This window comes from Rutidosis leptorrhynchoides, chromosome 9 (genome assembly GCF_046630445.1).
Source record: "Rutidosis leptorrhynchoides isolate AG116_Rl617_1_P2 chromosome 9, CSIRO_AGI_Rlap_v1, whole genome shotgun sequence".
Classification (NCBI taxonomy): domain Eukaryota; kingdom Viridiplantae; phylum Streptophyta; class Magnoliopsida; order Asterales; family Asteraceae; genus Rutidosis; species Rutidosis leptorrhynchoides.
Genome location: NC_092341.1, coordinates 280,609,933 through 280,630,009, shown reverse-complemented (window position 1 = coordinate 280,630,009; position 20,077 = coordinate 280,609,933). Strand labels below are relative to the sequence as shown.

Below are 20,077 nucleotides of genomic sequence, written 5' to 3'. Positions count from 1 at the left end.
ATTTATTTACTATAGAATTTGTAGAGCATGATCAAGCGACTAATGCACGCGATCAATTAATACGCAAGTAAAACACCACTGCCTACAACGAAACTCCATAGAGTCCAATAGAGAAGGTATCTCTGGAATTCACAAAGGAAGCTTAATATGTAAAGTTTGGAATTTTGACCGTGGATCTAAAATAGGTGACTCGGTTGGTAGAAAGTTAGTATAACCTAGAGTATATGTTTTGCGTATGTAGCGTCTATATATATTGGTTTCTTATTGACTGATGAACTAAGCAATATGCATCATGGCTACAAATGAGTTGGTGAGCAAATGAATTCAACTAGATTCGTCCAATCATTGTGCAACTTCTTTCAAGCGGATCTATGAAAGAAATAAGAGAAATCATGAAAGTGAAATGCGCCGCTATAAAGAATACGTATAAAGATTGTGATTCTCTTACTCATCTATTATATATAATGTTAGTTGTGTATGTATAGTCAAATAAAATGTAAATATAGTTCCATAACGTATAAGTTATTTCATCAAATTTTCTTGCATTAGCCCGCGAGATCACTGGTTTTAAACTATTAATAAATGTAATAAATAAATAAAATAAATGTAAAGACATACTCCCTATTCTTGATATATATGTAATGGATTTCATGAAATGGGTTTATTTTGTAAGAGGTCAAGACTTAAGGGGTAATATATGAAAAAAATTATAAAGAATCAGATTTGGGGATAAACTAAAAACGCAGTAGCGTTCCTCGTCTTCATTTTTCAGTAGGGAGAGAGATACATAATTTGAAACATAAAAACTAAAGCGTAGATTGTGTTGCATGTAATTTATTCGAATTAAGCACATAATCTTGTATGTTTAGAGATCAAATTCACACTTGATACTAGAAATCCTCCATTGAAGTGTTCTTGAGGTAAAGTCTTAAACCCTTCTTAATTTGTGAATTGATTTTTAATTAATGCATGTAGTGGTGGTCGAAATTATGCTTGATCACATACAGATGATAGTCCAAACAAGTTATTTGAAGAATTAGCAAGTACTTATAGCATCAATTTAAGCATATTTAAGGGAGGAATGAATATGGCAGTTGGACTTCCATTGACAGCAGCTGTTGCTCACCTCGACGATTATAATCATAATCATAATGATATTAATATTAATCTTAATAGTAATAATAATAATAATGATGAACAACAACATCATCTTCGCAAATGGCGTTTGGTGTTATCTTACGACGGAACTCGATTTTCTGGTAACTGCTGCTTCTTGTTCTTCAATTACTTACAGTTATCCCCAATTACTGATACTTTAGTATTTATTTATTTATATTTATATTAATATTAATATTAGGTTATATAATCATTATTATTATTATTATTATTATTATTATTATTATTATTATTATTATTATTATTATTATTATTATTATGCCCTAAAAGCATAAAAGTAATGGACTAATGAACAATATCTTGGAGATTATTTATATATTTATTTATGTATATAATTTGTTACTGTAAAAGGTTGGCAATATCAGTCCTCAACACCAACATTACAATGCACATTGGAAGAAGCCTTAACTCGTGTTACTAAACTCGATCGTAAGGTTCTCTCTTTAGTCGGTGCAAGTAGGACCGACACCGGTGTTCATGCTCTAGGTCAGGTCAGCTCTGCACACCTTCATCACACATTATCTATTTAATACCAATGATTATATTAATGATTATGCTTATGATTATAGTTATTGACCGGACATTGGGATTGGGATTCATTTAACAGGTGGCACACTTCGTTACACCTTTCAATTACGACCAACTGGAGGATATGCACGCAGCACTTAACGGTGTTCTTCCTCCTGATGTTCGAGTTAAACAAGTTAGCCCTGCACTCCCCCAATTTCATGCTCGATTTTCAGTCACCGGAAAAATTTATCATTATAAAATATATAACGACACTGTTATGGACCCGTTCCATCGACTATACGCGTATCACAATCTTTCAAAACTCAATATTTCTGTCATGAAGGAAGCTGCTAAGTATTTTGTAGGGAAACATGATTTTTCTGCTTTTGCAAATGCACAACGCAATGATCGTACAGTTAACCCTGTCAAGAACATTTCCCGAGTGGATATTATTGAAAAGGTCATTACTCTCATTCAAATGCCTTTTCTTGTGCTCCTAATACAAAACACACACACACACAAACACGCACGCACAAAAAAAAATTAAAAAATATTTTTTTTAAAAAAAACCTTGCACAAGTTAAGTCTCAATTGCTTGTTACATTTCTTTACAGGGACCTGTAATGCAGATTGAGGTTGAAGGATCTGGGTTTCTATATAAGCAAATCCGAAACATGGTACGTTTCCTTGTGAAGTTATTTACTAAATATTTAAATATCATTTACACTAATTAATAATCGGAAAATATACTTTTGTAGGTTGCGTTACTTGTACAAATTGGGAGGGAAGCAATTCCACCGGACATTGTTCCGAAAATTTTGGCAACTTGTGATCGAAAGGAACTTGCGAAAGTTGCGCTTGTAGCTCCACCTCATGGTCTTTGTCTTGTTAAAGTCAACTATAAGGAGGAACATCTTCAACTTCCTGAGGATGGGCCCGCAACTAGTTTCGGTAGGCATCGTAGCATAAGCAAATGTAAGGTTCAATATTACTGAACATGTTGTTTCAAGCAACTAAAGGCTGTTAGTAAGATGGATGGTTGCACATTTAGAAGAATCTTTATTTAATTTTGTTATTTATTTCTTTTTATTAAATGCTTCAAATGGTTAAAATTACGACAAGAGCTATTATAACTCTGCTATTTATTAAGGACACATCATCTAATGAAATCTCATCAGGAGCATTCAACTAGATATATATATCAGAGTAGTTATTCTTTAAAATTTATGCTCTCTGTTTCAATTATCATTATTATTATTATGTAGGAATTATGAATGCTACTGCTGGTGTGTTTGTATGCAGTATAAAGTGTAGTGTTGCTTTATTGTAAAAGATGATATTGTAGGTGGTTATTTTCTTAGATATAGTCATAGCAGTATGCATAGATGTATGGTTCGGGCCACTTTTACTGGAAAAACTATTAACTGAAGCGCCTGATAAATACGTATGCTTCGGGAGAAAATGAAAGCTGGCATTGTGTACTACATTTCTTCATCTCTTTTAAGTAATGATCTTTTGCATAGACGGAAAAATTAGGTGAATTTTATTTGAGAGGTCCCTAATGGGCCAGGCTAACATGTGAATAACATCTTTATTTATTTCATTTTTTAGTCACTTATTTAACCGTCTGACCCTTTATGGTTCAAATCTCAACTGTAACTTCCAGTTTTTGTTTTTGTCGGTGCTTCATTGCTATTTTCCTTACACATGTTGGCCGTTAGACCGGTTGGTGTGCGGCAGGGTTGGTTTTACCCTTTTTTGGTGCTCCATTGTTTCTTGAATCTTCACTGTTACACCCCTTAACCATAAAATGTCTTGTTTCATGTTTGGCTAATATGGAAAATCGACTCGCAGCCTATTCCAAAGCAATCATGGTTGTGTTTTATGTATACCTGGCAATTGAGATCCATTATCTCAAATTTGGGTCAAATGGGTCAAACTTTCGGATCAATTGGGTCTTGAAAAAAAAAAAAAAAAATTAGGCCTGACAATGTAAACCAAAACTTAAAAAAAATGTTCATTGAGTTTTTCTTCAATTTCCTATTGAGTTATACAAAATATAAAACTTTTATGTTTAAAATAGACCCCGCCCCTTGTTCTACCAATTTTAATAGCCTCAAGATAACTAAAAAACGGATCATTAACTCGTTCTTTCAAGTATAACACAACTCTTGTGAAAGTACTAACTCGATAGAAAGAGGAGTAACCAAACACAGTTGCCTATCCAACCAAAAAATATATATAGTACAATGTACCCACAAAAAATAGAACAATTACGGAGTAATATATAATTCTACTAAATACCCAATAATGAAATGATGACTATAAGTCTATAATATTCTACAAAATCTGAATCACTTGGTTAAATAAAGTCGCACACAAATACCATAACTCAGTGAGAAATGGCAGTCTCTTCTACCTTGCTAAAAGCATCCCAATTAACTTCTCTTAGCAATTTGAGTCGTTGTTCGAGTGTAACGAACCCAACTTTTGGAGACACGATTCCACTAGTCCCCGCTTCATGGATCAAGACTATGGTCTCTCCCATGTCAGGTCCGTGTAGTTTTCCTGTAAGCAAAACTCTCAGGGGCATGAATAGAGATTTACCCTGCCACCATTCACATCATTAAGCATTAATTAATCTAATAACATCATTATTTAATGATTAACAAAACCCATACAACCAATTGCTGCAATAATAGTTTAATGATATAACCTTGCGTTTTAATGATTTTCCAAAAGCTTTAACCCACTTCTGCCACCCAGATTTTCCTTGTTCAAGTGCACCTAAAAGCTCGCCACTATCATATGCAGCTAACAGACTTTCAGCAACCACAGCGAGACCATCTTCTAACATTTCTCTACCTTCAGAGCTGTCAATGCTTTATGATTTTAGTGAAAAAACATATTTTCACACGATAAGTCAAAACTCGGGGAATACTTGGTCAAACCCGGACAAAGCTCGGGATTACTTGGAAAATCGGTCAAAGTCAAAATTGGTCAACATCAGAGTACTCCTCGAGTAGCAATTTTTGCAACCTTGACGATAATCTAGCTTTGATCCTACTTTCAATTGCCCCTTTTGTATAATATATTGAAGACCATGCAATAATAGTTCATAAAGAGCATTTTTGTCTCATGTGTGGGGTTGTGTGTGTGTTACTACATCAAGAACATATTCAATTTGTTTTCAGGTGTTTCCCTTCAAATTCATTTCCATTCGTCAAAAATATGTTGCGAATAATGAAAAACTTAAGTAACCTTGATAGAGTATCATGAAATGGATAAGATAGCAAATCCGAAAGTAATTTGTCGGCATCTGTTATCACGTCCATCCCGCCCTCCAGGAGCTTAAAACTCTCCTGTATACATCAAACAATCACGCAAACTGTCAAAAGAAGAACACATAGTACATAATCAACAACGATTTTGAACTTTGTCAAAACGTGTAGCAGTCTTGTTCTTCAAAAAACATAACAGATATGCAAAGCTTATGATAGCAAAAACGATTCAGCTACAAGACCAGTAACTAGAAGGCAGTTATGATTAAAAGTCGTTTGATCTTTTATTCCATTTCCTCTGACTCAAACACGTTCCAAGGGAGTCACTGATTTCCAAGTCATGGTCCGAGTCAGGCATACATACAAGCCAACAACTGAGTTGACTGTTTTTAGGTCCAAACTAACTCGATTCCTACAAGTCTAACAACTCAGCCATTCGACCAATTTAAATCTTTTATGATAAACAACGCCCCAAAGCTACAAATTTTTTAAGTATTTGGGTCAAAATTGCCACCCCTATTGCCAACAGCAACTAATAACTTATGTTCAGTTATCAAAAGTATGTGATGGTAGAACACTTTTTATGAAATTTAAAAAACTATGTATCGTCAACAAAATTTTGTCAAGCAAAATTAGAAACACCATAGTATACTACATATATGTCTTACGATACAGTAATTTTTTAAAATTAATATATTGATCTGCTCGATAATTGGTATTACAATTACTTACTTCTATAAAGGGCCCGTGTGATTCATTTAATATGCCTGCACTCTTCCATTGCTCACCGATTGTCTTTATCAACTCTTGTGTAGGAAGAGCTTTCAAATGCAGCCCATTCATCCACCTAATAATATATATATTTTCAAACAATACGATATAAAGATGACCTGTATATATCAACATGTAAACCCTATGTGATCAAGAACATATGGTGAACGAAAAGTAAAGGAACAATGATAATCTCTTGACTCTTCAATAAAATCTAAAATGGTGAAGTTAAGGTGTTTTGCAACATTAGTGATAGATAGGCATTGGTCACCTCAATTTGGTGGAATCAAATATGGCTCCACTTTTGTTCACACGGTTAATCGAAAACTTTTCAACTGTGACATAAAATATTAAAATCAGATAAAAAAGAATCTAATCTAATTAAGTGAAATTATAAGCTGCATAAAATGTACATAATGCAATACTAACCTAGTTGCTCTAAGGTAAAAAATTCATCGTTAGTCCCATCGCTCCAACCCAACAACGCTAGGTAATTCACAATTGCTTGAGGCAAATACCCCATTTCGTTAAACTGTCACACTCAAAAGTTAATTAACATGAAAAAGTAATAAAAATATGGTAACACGAGGTAATACTTTTAAATTGATACTCATTAGTAAGAGTAAAAAATATTAACCCTCGTGAAAAGATGACAACTTTAAATTTACTGATGAGAAAACAAACTAAAACTAAGATTAACAATTACCTGCCCTACTGAAGTTGCACCGTGTCGTTTAGACAGTTTGCTTCGATCAGGTGCAAGAATCAATGAAACGTGTGCAAATGAAGGCATTGTAAACCCTAAAGCCTATCACAAAACATGAGGTGTCAATTTCAACCCATTTACTTATAGATAGGGTAACTAATCTTTATGAAGAATCTCTGATGAGTCAGTTGATAGAGAAAATAACCTTTGTAATCATAATTAAACAAAAAGATTAACTATGTGTACAAGAGTATCTTGGGTCAACCCGATTTGAACCCAATAAAAGAATGCCCATTCTTCCACCTCTTAATAAATTGTGCGACATAGGAAAGTAACAATGTAGAGAAAGTACTTTATATATCAATGCTTGTCGTAGTGTATTAGGTAAGTGCTCTTCGGCCCTAGAACCCAAATTTTCAACAAATGTCACACGTTAGATAATATTTATAAATATAATGCACTGAAACCTGAATATTTGTACTAAACAGTCATTAAATTACCTTATTACATGTGTAATAGCCATAGTAGCATCATCAATAGTGACACAAAAGTTATAAACTGGTTGTCCATTACTTCTCATAACAACAAAATCGCCAAGCGTATCTAAATTCCAGCTAACCTGCACAATATTAGCAAAACATATCAACACACTAAGTTCAGTCAAAGTCAGGTGAAAGTCAGTCTGAGTCGGTCAAAGTCAAGGTTGGTCAAACTGAAATAAATACCTCTCCCCTAATCAAGTCATTGATCTTCAAGGTCCCTTCTTTTGGAACCCGAAATCTGTAAGTACACGGGGTTCCCTTCGCTAATTCTTGTTGAATTTCGTCGTCTGTAGCGGTGGCCCACTTTCCAGAATATACAGGAGGTAGTTGCTTTTCTTTCGCAATCTCCTTCATTTGCTCGAGTTCCTAAAACAATGTTGTAACATATGAAACAAAATGGAAACATTAAATCGATTCAACAAAACGAAAAAAGTTTGTACCTGATTAGAGCAAAAGCAACGGTAAACTTGACCCGATTGAAGAAGTTTGAGAGCATATTGTTTGTACAATTCATTTCTTTCCGACTGACGATACGGACCGTAATCGCCACCGATGTCGGGACCTTCGTCCCATGAAAGACCGAGCCAATTAAGGTCGCGTAAAACGGCTTCCTCGGATTCCTTAGTTGATCTCTCCAGGTCAGTGTCTTCTATTCTCAGTATAAATTTACCCCTTTTAGACCTACCATTTTACCATTATTATTAATTAGCTTCAAAAACAAGCTCAAAAAAATCAATCAACAACAACGATACCTAATCCAGTGAATACAATTCGTACAAAACAATTAAATCAAATACATATTGCTAAATCCAGTGAGCAATTAACTATAATAAAGATGATAATAAGAAAGAAGGATGATGTACCTAGCGAAAAGGTAATTGAAAAGGGCAGTTCGGGCGCCACCGACGTGAAGATTACCGGTTGGAGATGGTGCAAAACGCACGCGAACTTGTTGTTTATCATCTGATGATGATGATGATGATGATGATGATGCAGAGATCGAAAATGTTCGGGTGGGGGAGATAAGTGTGCTTCTTCTTCTGGTTGTTGTGAAAATGTTATGTTTGTTGGATTTGGTTAAATTAAAACAACAATGATGATGATAATGATGATGGTGATGAAGAAGAAAGGATTTTGATTGTGGTGAAGAAAATTCGAAACGGATTCCTCCTAACCCAATCCCATAGGCTATAGTCGCCATTTTCATGATCCACTCAGAATGTGATTTTCTTACCCTAATCGCTGCACACCAAAACTCAGTATTATTTATACCATACCACTAGTAATTATAATTATAATATAATTATAATTATAATTATAATTATTATATTATAATTATAATTATATTACTGCCTCCGTCTCATTCCAATATGCTAGTATTCCATTTTGGTTTGTCCCATTCTGATAGTCCACTTCCATAAATAGAAAGGAAAGATGATATTTCATTGGTGGATTTGGAGAGAGAATATATTTCATTGGTGGAGAAATGAAGTTAGTGGGATTTCCTAAAACTGCGTGTTTTTTATCTGTGGACTATTGGAATGAGACGGAGGTAGTAATAAATAGTCCGGATCAGCGCCCTCACGTTGAGGCTTTCTGCCTGTATGTTCGTATTTTACGTAGCGTTGGGTATGTACAGAGTGACGAACGGCTCATCTGTTAAGACCCGTTTAGACGTCGGTGTGGTTAGCGTTTTTGAAAATGTATCCGTTTCGGACGTAGTTAGTCTCGTTTTTTTCGTAAAATTATTTTAAGTTTAATGATAGTAGCGGTGAAAATTAATTCGTGATGAGTAGGAAGATAGAGGCCGTTGAAGTTTGTGGTGGGTTTTTTTTATTTAAATAAAAAACTGAAGTTACGCTTTTAACCCCTGCAGAATTTAAGAGTCCGAGATAGTTGAAGGGGACATGCTGAAAAATCAAGTGTGAAAGGCGACTTTTAAACGACAAAAAAACATGGGAACGACATTCATTTCCATGTGTTCTAGGAACGACATTCATTTCCATGTGTTCTAGTCAGTGTTGTAAATCTTCCGAGATCTCCCCGAGATCTCCTTCGAGATCTCGTTTTTAGAAGGCAACCGAAACGAGATGTTCATCTCCCGAGATTTCTCGGTCAACGGGGTCAAACTTAGTCGAAGGCACGATTTCTGGGATTTTCTTGCTAATTTGTAAGATTTTCTTGTAAAATTCATAATTTCTAAGATTTTCTCGCTCATTTCTCGGATATTTTTGTAAAATCCGGTAAAAAAGTATATAAATATACATATATTTATGTTTTTATGTATATTTTTATCAAAAAAACTATAAAATCAACGTAAGTCAACGTCCGAGATCTCTTCGAGATTATTCCGAGATGCCGAAATCTCCCTAAAAAAGTCCAAACGAGATCTCCCCGAGATCCGAATTCTCCAACCTTGGTTCTAGTATATATATAAAAAATTAAGGATTAATTTTTAATTTTTCACTTTCACTCCTATCCTAGAAGAGATATACAGTTTCAGCCTGAAAGGCAGCATTGAGAAAGACAAGATTGGGTAAATAATCATTAATTTAATCATTAAAATTAAAATACTCTTCGATATTTATGAATCGTTAACCAATTTTTTTTGTGTAAAAAAAAAAGTGTAGATTGGCAGGGACACCTTAACCCTGTGTTGCCTTTGGCAACCTACCAAGCCAACCCCGTAATAGCCGGATGCCTGTAAATCACCTCCACCGAATACCCCATGAGTGGCAAGCACGAGCCTAACCCGAAGGCATACTCTGAGGGAATTGCTCCCCCCGGGACTCGAACCTGCGCCATTTTTGTGTAAAGCTTCCAAACATGGGGCCCCAGCTTTAAAGGGACGGGTACCGTTGAAGCACTACTTCTTTAGGTGACCAATTTTTTATTCGAAGATTAGGTGGACAATAGCTTTAACAGTAGGCTTTTGTAATATACTCAAAACCATCATGGTCCATGAGTAGTTGTGATATATTATTTGGCGTCATATCAAAGAGGTGATTAAAAAAATGTCGAAAACGATTAAGGGAGATATTAACACCTTGTGATCTTTGGAGAAGATTATTACGAGCCCTCTCCCAGGATCTTTTTTTTCCTTGTTTTGAAAATTTTTTCACAGTGGATCAAGACAAGAATGAATCCAGTAATTCAAGACAAACTCATTAATTTTATTAAAATAGTTTCATTAGCTCCCGAGATATTATAAAATGAGATCACGATTATAGTTATAGTAGGCTATCTAAAAGAAATAGATTAAGATTCATTTAGTAGATTTTGTCTCACATATGTACCTTTCAAAATTCATATTCATAAACAAATGTGTAAAAAAAATGTTGATTATATCTAAATTTGGAGGCACCAATGATTTTAATTAATCATGAGTAGTGATACTATTGTTATTCATAGTTGACTGTGTTAGTAACATAGACATAACGACTTTGTTTTACTACTCGAGGTGGTGATAACTTTTATATATTTACCTAACTTAATTAGTTAGTGCTCTTCCTATTTGTTTTCTCGGCTTTCTTCTGCCGAAACGAACGAAGATAGTTTCTCTCCCCTCTGTACCTATTGCACTGAGACCGTCTATTATGTTATCGTGATTATGACGTGAAAGCAAACTTAGCGTTTTTACGATGTTTTGGGGAATTTTTGTTGTGACTTGACGGTGTCTTACGAGTGTTAAATTTTAGTAAAATAATTTTGGATGATTGCAACAAATTTGGGATATAATCTTTCTTATAACACTCACTGGATAGCGCTATGTCTTGTATTTTAATTTTGGTAATGCAAAAGGTATCTGAATCCGGTTAGCTAAATACGCATACCATATTTTATATAAAAATGAGCTCGTATATGTTGTTTAGGACTTCCAAATAATGGTCTGGAAGGCGTATCGTTATATTTGATTGTTAAATACTTTTTTTTTTTTTTTGAAAGGCAAAGCATAATAAATATAAAATCAAAGGTCGAAAGATTACAATACTAGGCGCCAATCAATAGGTAGATCGGCCCAAAACGAAAGCAAAGTTACCCGTGTGCAGAGAGAGCACCCGAGCAACACTATTACAAACTTAAAAATACAAAAGGATTAACAAGCCAAGTATTCCAATCGATGTTCTTCCCTTTAAGTCGATTCGAGATCCATTCGAAAGCTTTTACTTGGATTTCATTCACTAAGACCGGAGCACACCACAACTCGTTACGAAAGACTTTCATGTTTCGATTCTTCCACAAGTAATATGCACAAACCCAAACCACACCTTGCCAAATTTTCTTTCCCGTCGGTGTTGTAGCTTGTGAGAGATTACCTTCAAGGATATCAACACTCGAAAATGAGCAAGGTCCCAAATTCCACCAATTGTAGATACGAGTCCCAAATTCCACCGATTGTAAATACTTTTTAAAAAGAAGTTTTAACGGAGAGATATTGGAGACTAAATCCATATTTAACTAATAATCAAAACGTTGTTCAGTTAATCATAAACGGGTTAGACTAAGTGAATGCTATACTTATCAACTCCGGTGACCCACCGTGACCCACCTAAGGCACCATTTAAAGTTAAGAAGCAAAAATAATAAATAAATAAATAAATAAATAAATAAATAAATAAATAATAATAATAACAATTTGATTATGGAGGATGGGACTCGTTTTGGGCTGCATCTCAACGTTGAAAAAACAGAAATTTTCTGGCCTACGGAGGACCCTCGCAGCAGGCAAGTAGGTGTCTTTCCTCCTAATATTGCTCGGCCTTTAAATGGTGTTAAGTTGCTTGGGGCCCCCGCAAGTTCCGATCCTGGTTTTAGTAGTGAACTGGTGATGCAAAGGGTGACCAAGTCCATTGCGCTTATGGATAAGGTTGCTAAGCTTGATGATCCTCAGTGTGAGTTGTTGTTGCTTAGGGCATGTACGGGAGTTTCTAAACTCTACTTTTCCTTGCGTACTTGTCCTCCTAGTATATTTGAGGCGGCTCAACGCGCTTTCGATGGAGCCCTTCGATCTTCCTTGGAGCGTATTGTTACTGCTTCAGGGCCTGGGTTTGGTGATTGGCAGTGGCGGCTTGCCACCTTGCCATTTGCATTTGGAGGGCTTGGTGTTTATTCTGCGGGAGATGTTCGTCATTATGCTTTTCTGGCTTCTCGATTACAGTCTGCTGGATTGCAGACCAAGCTCCTACGTCATGCGGGTATTGTTGGTCTTGGTCGTGCTTTTGAAGATGCATTGGGTCTGTTTAATGAAACGGTTGGGTTTGATATTTTAGGTAATCCGAGTGAGGTCGCTGCCCCAATACTCATGAAGAAATTGGCAGATGTTTATTTCACAAAGGTTACCGCTTCTGCAGAATCCACTTTTTCGTTATCTCCCCGACAATCGGCCTTATGGAAATCACAGCAGAGTGATCACACCTCTGCTTGGCTAAGGGCAGTCCCTATTTTGGGGTTGGGTCAGACGATGAACGCAAAGACTTACCGATGTGTGTTGTGCTACCGGTTAGGTGTTCCATTGTTCTCTATCTCGACGGCATGCTCTGCCTGCTCAAGGGTTTTTACTGGGGATATTTTCGGGGATCACGCGGTGTCTTGTGCTGGTATGGTGGGTATTAAGCATCGACATAATATTGTCCGGGATTCCCTTGTTGATGTTTGTTATCGATCTGGGATTTCAGCGAGAAAGGAGGTTGACATTGGGTTGTCTGGAGGGAACGACAGGGCCCTCAGACCTGCAGATGTGTTACTTTATTCCTGGGATTGTGGTCGCGATGTTTGTGTTGACTTGACAGGGTCTTCTCCTTTGACACAGTCTGGGCTTTCTGACTTTGTCCCTGGACGTGCTGTGATTAATGCGGCTCGTCGGAAGCGGGTCAAGTACGAATCTAGTTGTCTGGCGATTGGTTATGGTTTCATTCCTTTCTCATTTTCTTCCCTTGGGGAAATAGAGAAGGAGGCTGTTTCTTTGCTAAAACGGGTTCAGAAGAGTTCGATGGCGCAAGATATTGGTGCCGGTGCTGCTGCTCATATTTTTACTAGGATAGGTTTTGCTATTGCTAGAGGTGTGGGGGCCCAGATTGTCTCTAGGCTTCCCACTAATTTTTTGTAAGTTTTAAAACTTTTAAGTTTATAATAATAATAATAATAATAATAATAATAATAATAATAATAATAATCATCATCTTTAACTTAAAGTTAAGGAACAAATTTACCTAAGTTAAGATTTAACTGTTTGAATAATAATAATAATAATAATAATAATAATAATAACCAGTTCATGGGGCAACAATTGGATGAATTTATCAAGGATATTTGATTTCGGGTTCACTGGGTTCGTCTGGTTGTCGATGTATCTTTTGGATGGTTTCTAATTTTCCACAAGATATTGTAGATTGGTTAGCCTCTTTACTTTATTAATGTGATTGTTTGTGGTTTTTTAGGTTGTCCCTTGCCGTTTGCCTTTGTTATTGTCTTGAGCTTCCGTTAGGTTGTAGTTTGCTTAGCTAGGTCGTATGTGGACTTTGTACGTTTTAGAGCTTTCAACATTTTGATGAAAGCCTATTTGTTTATAAAAGTTTTTGTTTATAAAAGTTTTTCGTTTTTTCGAAAAAATGGGATAGACTGAAACAATCAGAAAGTTCAGGGGTGTTTTCCTGACCTTGAAGCCAAAGGTAGATAACTGTCAAACTGAATAAACAATTAGAACGACTTTTCTTATAAATAACGTACAATCCACAACTAGTTGACATATGCTCAGTCAAGCTCTAAAACGTGTCACACAAGAACTCAACTTCAATATATATTTCCTACTTGGTTTGAACTTTATCATTCTGTTTGTACCACCACAACAAAGTTCCTTGATCTCAAACTAACCGAAAAATGGAGAACAATCAATCTGAATGGCTCGTCACAATTGCAGACGAGCTCGAGAAAGCGCGAATAACTAACGAAGCAATTTTCACACGAAAAACTTGCATTTACAGAGTTCCTAGATACCTACGAGAAGCTGACGAAAAATCTTATACTCCTAGTGCGGTTAGCATCGGGCCCTACCACAAACAAAATAGCCACCTACTGTGTATGGAACGTCACAAGTGGCGTGCCTTTTACCAGACTATTAATCGCAATCACCATGACTTCAAGCGTTATCTTGACTCGATCCAAAACATCGAAGAAAAAGCACGTGGGGCATACGAGGGCGAGATTGATCTTGATAGCAACGAGTTTGTCAAGATGATGGTTCTTGATGGTTGTTTCATCCTTGAGCTATTTAGAGGAATGAAAGAAGGATTTGAAAAACTTGGTTACGCTAGAGGGGACCCGGTGTTTTCGATTTGTGGGGCCCTAGATTCAATTCGGAGAGACATGGTGAAGCTAGAGAACCAGATTCCTATGTTCGTACTTGAATCGCTCTTAGCCGTTCAAACAGGTGAGGATCATGACCCACACGAGCTAGCCAGAATGGGAATCACATTCTTTGCGCCGTTGATCCCAACTGACGAACCGTTTAACAAAGGTAACGTTTCTGACGAGTTCGATCCACAACCGCTTCATTGTCTCCATCTTTTCCGAGAGAATCTCGTCAACAAAGGCTTAATTTTACCGAAAAGAACGAAAAAGTTATGGAAGCGAAAGTTGAGCCGTAACGTTGTGGGCAAGCCTACGACACAGGTAACATATTGTGTGTCGCAACTTCGAGAAAGTGGTATAAGGTTTAGGAAACGAAAGACCGACCAGTTTTGGGACATAAAGTACAAGGATTCGGTATTGGAGATACCTCGGATCTTAATTCACGAAGGTAGTAAATCCATTTTTCGTAATCTTGTGGCATTCGAGGAGATTCATCCCGAATGCAGTAACGAGATTACAGCGTACTTGGTTTTCATGAATAACTTGATAGATTCGGCTGAGGACGTAGGCTACTTACATTATAAAGGGATCATCGAGCATTGGTTGGGGAATCATGATGACGTCGCTGATCTATTTAACGGACTATGTAACGAGGTTGTTGCGGATCTTAACGGGAGTTATCTTTCTGGGTTAACAGATAAGATTAATAAGAGTCGTGATAACCGGTGGACTACATGGAAAGCAGACTTAGTGCACAAGTACTTTCAAAGCCCGTGGGCTTTTATCTCGTTCATCGCAGCTATCTTGTTGTTGCTGATCACTGTTATGCAGTCGTTTTACGACATTTATTCCTATTACCATCCTACTTCTTGAGTCGCGTACATACACATGTAAATGTATAAACATAAACATAAACATGCTTTTGGTAAGTACATTATTAAAGTAGGTACAACTCTTGTATGGGTAAAAAAACATATATCTTTTTCCCTTGGGTCAATCAGCATTGCAAATTTCCGAACCAATTTTAATCAACAAACACGAAAGCTAAACAAAATTGAAGCCAGAAATAGAATTAAAACTAAAAAAAATTACAAATAATCTGTAAAATACACCACCTATTTACTTTGTATTAAAGATTTCAACACTTCCATTAATGAATCCTGGAATTTAAATTCTTTTTTTTGGCATTTTCAGTATTGACTCTAGTTTGTATTGAATATGTCTAGTTACCGACTCTTTCTCCAGAAGTTCTGGCGGATAAACGGGCATCTGCATTTCGAGGTTCGTGTTTTCTTTTGCTGCGTGAACTGCGTCTTGATTTAGGTGTGCGGGTTTTCGTTGCACGCTTCTCGGGATTTTCTTGGGTGCTGCCACTGATGATTTTTTCAGTGTTCGATGGGAGTTCGGGGGGAACTTCGGGCCATGGTGTACGTTTCGCTGGGACCGTCACCTCTAATGGAGGATCAATGGTCCATCTGTATTAGAGAACAAAGTCAATTGCTATGATGGATACCTCAAAAATTATGGCATCAGAGATTTAGTGAGAAAATTATAAAATTGTCATACAGCATAAAGAATTAAACAAAGAAATTACATTACATTATTGATTAAATAGCATTCTTTCTACAATCATATCATATTTAACACTTAAAACTACAACTAATTTCAAAGATATGGGACAATAAGATTTTCAGGTCGAAACCAACCTGAGCAGTTTCAACCAATTCCAAAATATCACAAATAATGAGTCAATGCCCATCCAACCGAACAACACAATTTTGTCAGTATTAGTAAAACAACGCGATATCGGATTGGGTGAATCACAATTTTATGGCACAATTAATCATTCCTGAGACTAGATCTTCAGATTTAGTTCATTAGGGTCTGCATAATCCATACGTGTACATATATACATATATACACAATATATTACATGAAGCATATATGCTGTAGATCAACAAAATGGCTATGAGTGTATGACATAGATTCTACAATTCTCAATGGGAAAAACATAATGAACCTAGTTGTTATATTTTCTTAAAATTAAAAATAAATAGGATCATTTTCAAACGACCTTATTAACCAACTTGATATATAAAGTTCAGACACTAAAATTCTAGGACAGCAAAGAATTCATAAATCATAGCAATTTAGACAAGCTCAATAGTAGCACTACACATAGGCAACAATGTAGATTGTGTTAAAGACATGGGCGATTAAGCAATAAATAATCAAGAAATTTAGAAACATTATAAAATAATTAAAACTTTAATATTTAGGAAACATAAACTAACCCGGCAGGGAACTTGCTATCCGCACGAGCCTCAGCACGAAGCCACCAAACCATCACCTTCTTTCCACAACTACCTAAAGGTTCCACCATAGAATAGTCTTTAAGCAAAGAAAGAGGACTCTCAATCTCATTATCTCCATCACCAAACACAACCGTATCCCAATCTTTAATCCAATCAGGCTTAAATTCAGCTTCACTCCATACCAACCTCGAGTTCATCACAAACCCTGACCACTCTAATTTCCTTGGCAACACAACCGCCATATCACCAATATAATTTGCATTCCTCCCCTTGTATAAAACAGAGTTAAACGTATGCCACCCGATTAATCGATCGGATGAGTTACAAGCCGGACCTTGAATCGGCAATGATGACTTCTTTTCATCATTTTCTTCAATAGTTTTTTGAACCTCAAAGGGATCTTCATCCATACGACTCGAATGAGCGAGAATTCCAACCGAAACCGCACCGATCCATTCCACCTTTTGGATCTCATCAAACAGTTCTAAACTATGCATATTACTATCATCAGCAAACATAATGATTCCGTCGAGCTTCTCTTCTCTTACAAGTCTAAAACCAAAAAACGAACAAAAAAACGCATTAACATTAACAATCTAATCAAATATATCACAAATCAAAACTCTGTAACTTAAGAAAACCCTACCTCAAACCACGCAACCGCATCTGCGTTTCCATCTTGTGTCTAGCTTCCCAAAAAATCGGCATCCTCTTCTCAAATCCAATGTGCTTAACTGCAAGTTTCGATTTCACAAGCAATGCAGCCGTTTCATTCGTAGCACCACCAGCTTCCACCACAATCCACACCACATCATAGTTCAAATTCATTAACGTATGCATCAATCCGGTCATATGTAACGTTTGAAAAGTCCGAACATATGTAGGCGTAATAACAATCAATGACCTAGGGTTTTTAATTCCATACTGAACCTTTTGTTCTCTCTGAACAGCTTCAATTATCTTATGAGCTTTCATAACCTCAACAGGATCCGGATGTGGCCACGGCCGGATCCGGATCCCATGCCGCCCGACCACAACTCTACTAGATGTAATCGTACTACTACTATTATTGACTGTTACAACAGGCGGTGATAGGTTACGATTAGAAGTGGTAAACGACAGCGTTTCAGCTATATCGTTAGCGGTGCCAAACGACGTCGTTGTAGTGGTGTACAGATTATTAATCGAAGAAGTTGAAAACAATAAGTAGAATAGTAAACGAGAGAATCTAAATCCAAGTATAAGACTAATTAAACAGCATAAACAATGAAGGATTAACCAAAATATACTTGCCGGAGATTTAACGGCGTTAGCTCCATCTAATGCTGAATCTAACGGCGATTGGTTTCGGAAACTGTTGTTCCGGCCACGATTTGCGTAGCTCTGTTGTAACGCCTGTAACTTCATTTTTTTTTTTTTATTTTGTAATCGTGAAATTAATTATTATTGGTGTTTAATAAGCTAGGGATGTAGAAGAAAAGGAGTATTATTATAATGTGTGTGTATATGTTAGAGATGGTTGTTGAAGTGATGATGGCGGTGGGTTGAACTAACTTGAAAGTGAGCTGTTAAATCAGGGAAGATGAAGAAGAATGCTTTGAATCTAAGGGTGGATGTAATAATTTGGTGATTTGAAAAATGAATTTAGAGAGTCATTTTCGTTGCAGATAAAAAGGAGATTCCTTATTTATATTTTAATTTTATTTTTTATTTTTTTTCCTAATTTTTTTTTTAGGACATGAGTAACTTGTTTGTGGGAGGAAATCCAGGTGTCTAATTGACTAAAGTTACAGTATACACCCTGCTAGTTCTAGTTATTCGAATAGTTCTTTTATAGTATTGACAACATATCTTGGAGTGGTTGTAGAAATTGTTCGGAAACATTCACGAAATAATTTAATAGGATAACGTACACGTAAGTAAAAATTAATTTCCTTTTCTCCGGATAATCTCAACATTGTTGTAAATTTAGTAGTTAAATATGGATGGTAATTAGTCAAATATGGATAGTAAAATTTGTACTATATATATGTGCATAATGTAAGTTACAAAAACACACATATACATTAAATACACCACACCTCTCTTCAACCTCTTTCTCTCCTATATCTTCTACAACACATCTCTCTTTTATTGGTTCTTTCAATTTGAATATATTGAACCAGGCCACTAAAGGTAGTTATAAGCCCACTGAAATATAACACGTTATCAGCACGAAGTGCTCCGTATAATCAAGGTTTATCTAAGCAAGCACACGTCACTAATCAAGGTAAGAAATTATCTAACTTTTATTAACTTCACTAACATTTATATTTATGTTATTTAAGTTATATATGGTCGGTTATACCGCCTGAATTATATTTCTGTAATCTAACTTTTATTAACTTCACTAACATTTATATTTATGTTATTTAAGTTATATATGGTCGGTTATACCGCCTGAATTATATTTCTGTAATCTAACTTTCATTAACTTCACTAACATTTATATTTATGTTATTTAAGTTATATATGGTCGGTTATACCGCCTGAATTATATTTTCTGTAATCTAACTCTTATTAACTTCACTAACATTTATATTTATGTTAATAAGACCTCATGATTGTACGCAACACGTCATTTGACAACACGGTACTTTATGTACGCAACACGTCATTTGACAACACGGTACCATGGGTCGAGATTAATTCCGATCAATACGAATACGATGGGGTCTTTATATGTTATCTAACATTTATGATTACTTATGCAATTAATCATTATTTATTTCATGCATACTAATGTTTATTCTTAAAAGTAAATCTTAAAAGTTAAAATAAGAAAAAATAGTTTGTATTTTTATTAAAAGTAAATTTTAAAAGTTAAAATAAGAAAAAATAGTTTGTATTTTTATTAAAAGTAAATCTTAAAAGTTAAAATAAGAAAAGTAGTTTGTATTTTTATTAAAAGTAAATCTTAAAAGTTAAAATAAGAAAAGTAGTTTGTATTTTTATTAAAAGTAAATCTTAAAAGTTAAAATAAGAAAAAGTAGTTTGTATTTTTATTAAAAGTAAATCTTAAAAGTTAAAATAAGAAAAAAAAATCGTGTCCTTTATATTACTCATACGCGTTTTGATATAGTGACTTTATTCGTTAACGTCAACTAACGACGTTACAACGGTCATATATACATAACGGTTGTTAACGTCAACTGACGACGTTACAACAACTATATTTTTCAAATATAAAATAAACATCTCCGTTTTCACATTTCCACAAATCAATCTTCATTTTTCAGATTACTACTCTCAAAAAGTTTTTGTAAAAATGATTCACACAAGGATGATTTTTCCTATTGTATTGGTCATATTAACTATCATCATTGTTGCTAATATACCACCGGATGAACCTATATTCTATCCTGCCCTTGTGGTTTTATTATTTGTAAT

General features: G+C 35.5%; 4 protein-coding genes across 4 annotated transcripts; 2 read left to right on the top strand and 2 right to left on the bottom strand.

The window, feature by feature from the left end:
• Positions 1-769: 769 nt before the first annotated feature.
• LOC139867357 (uncharacterized) lies at positions 770-2,836 on the top strand. The gene is made up of 6 exons (XM_071855724.1): positions 770-920; positions 1,008-1,259; positions 1,528-1,667; positions 1,784-2,146; positions 2,301-2,363; positions 2,445-2,836. The coding sequence occupies exons 2-6, from the start codon at positions 1,082-1,084 to the stop codon at positions 2,679-2,681; spliced, it is 981 nt and encodes a 326-aa protein (XP_071711825.1). The 5' UTR covers positions 770-920; positions 1,008-1,081; the 3' UTR covers positions 2,682-2,836.
• Positions 2,837-3,896: 1,060 nt separating this feature from the next.
• LOC139868807 (glutamate--tRNA ligase, chloroplastic/mitochondrial) lies at positions 3,897-9,791 on the bottom strand. Its single transcript, XM_071857149.1, has 13 exons — positions 9,699-9,791; positions 7,850-8,265; positions 7,427-7,667; positions 7,170-7,352; positions 6,945-7,063; positions 6,797-6,845; positions 6,445-6,546; positions 6,168-6,270; positions 6,010-6,073; positions 5,700-5,814; positions 4,948-5,048; positions 4,403-4,559; positions 3,897-4,294 (listed from the first exon to the last, which is right to left on the bottom strand). Exons 1-13 carry the CDS (start codon positions 9,789-9,791, stop codon positions 4,079-4,081), a joined length of 1,959 nt encoding a protein of 652 aa, XP_071713250.1. The 3' UTR covers positions 3,897-4,078.
• A 4,037-nt stretch (positions 9,792-13,828) lies between these two features.
• On the top strand, positions 13,829-15,510 carry LOC139865597 (UPF0481 protein At3g47200-like). The gene has a single exon (XM_071853666.1). The coding sequence runs from the start codon at positions 13,863-13,865 to the stop codon at positions 15,204-15,206; it is 1,344 nt and encodes a 447-aa protein (XP_071709767.1). The 5' UTR covers positions 13,829-13,862; the 3' UTR covers positions 15,207-15,510.
• Positions 15,379-18,327, bottom strand: LOC139865598 (beta-1,4-xylosyltransferase IRX14-like). The gene is made up of 3 exons (XM_071853667.1): positions 17,295-18,327; positions 16,628-17,200; positions 15,379-15,808 (listed from the first exon to the last, which is right to left on the bottom strand). Exons 1-3 carry the CDS (start codon positions 18,053-18,055, stop codon positions 15,556-15,558), a joined length of 1,587 nt encoding a protein of 528 aa, XP_071709768.1. The 5' UTR covers positions 18,056-18,327; the 3' UTR covers positions 15,379-15,555.
• Positions 18,328-20,077: the final 1,750 nt, after the last annotated feature.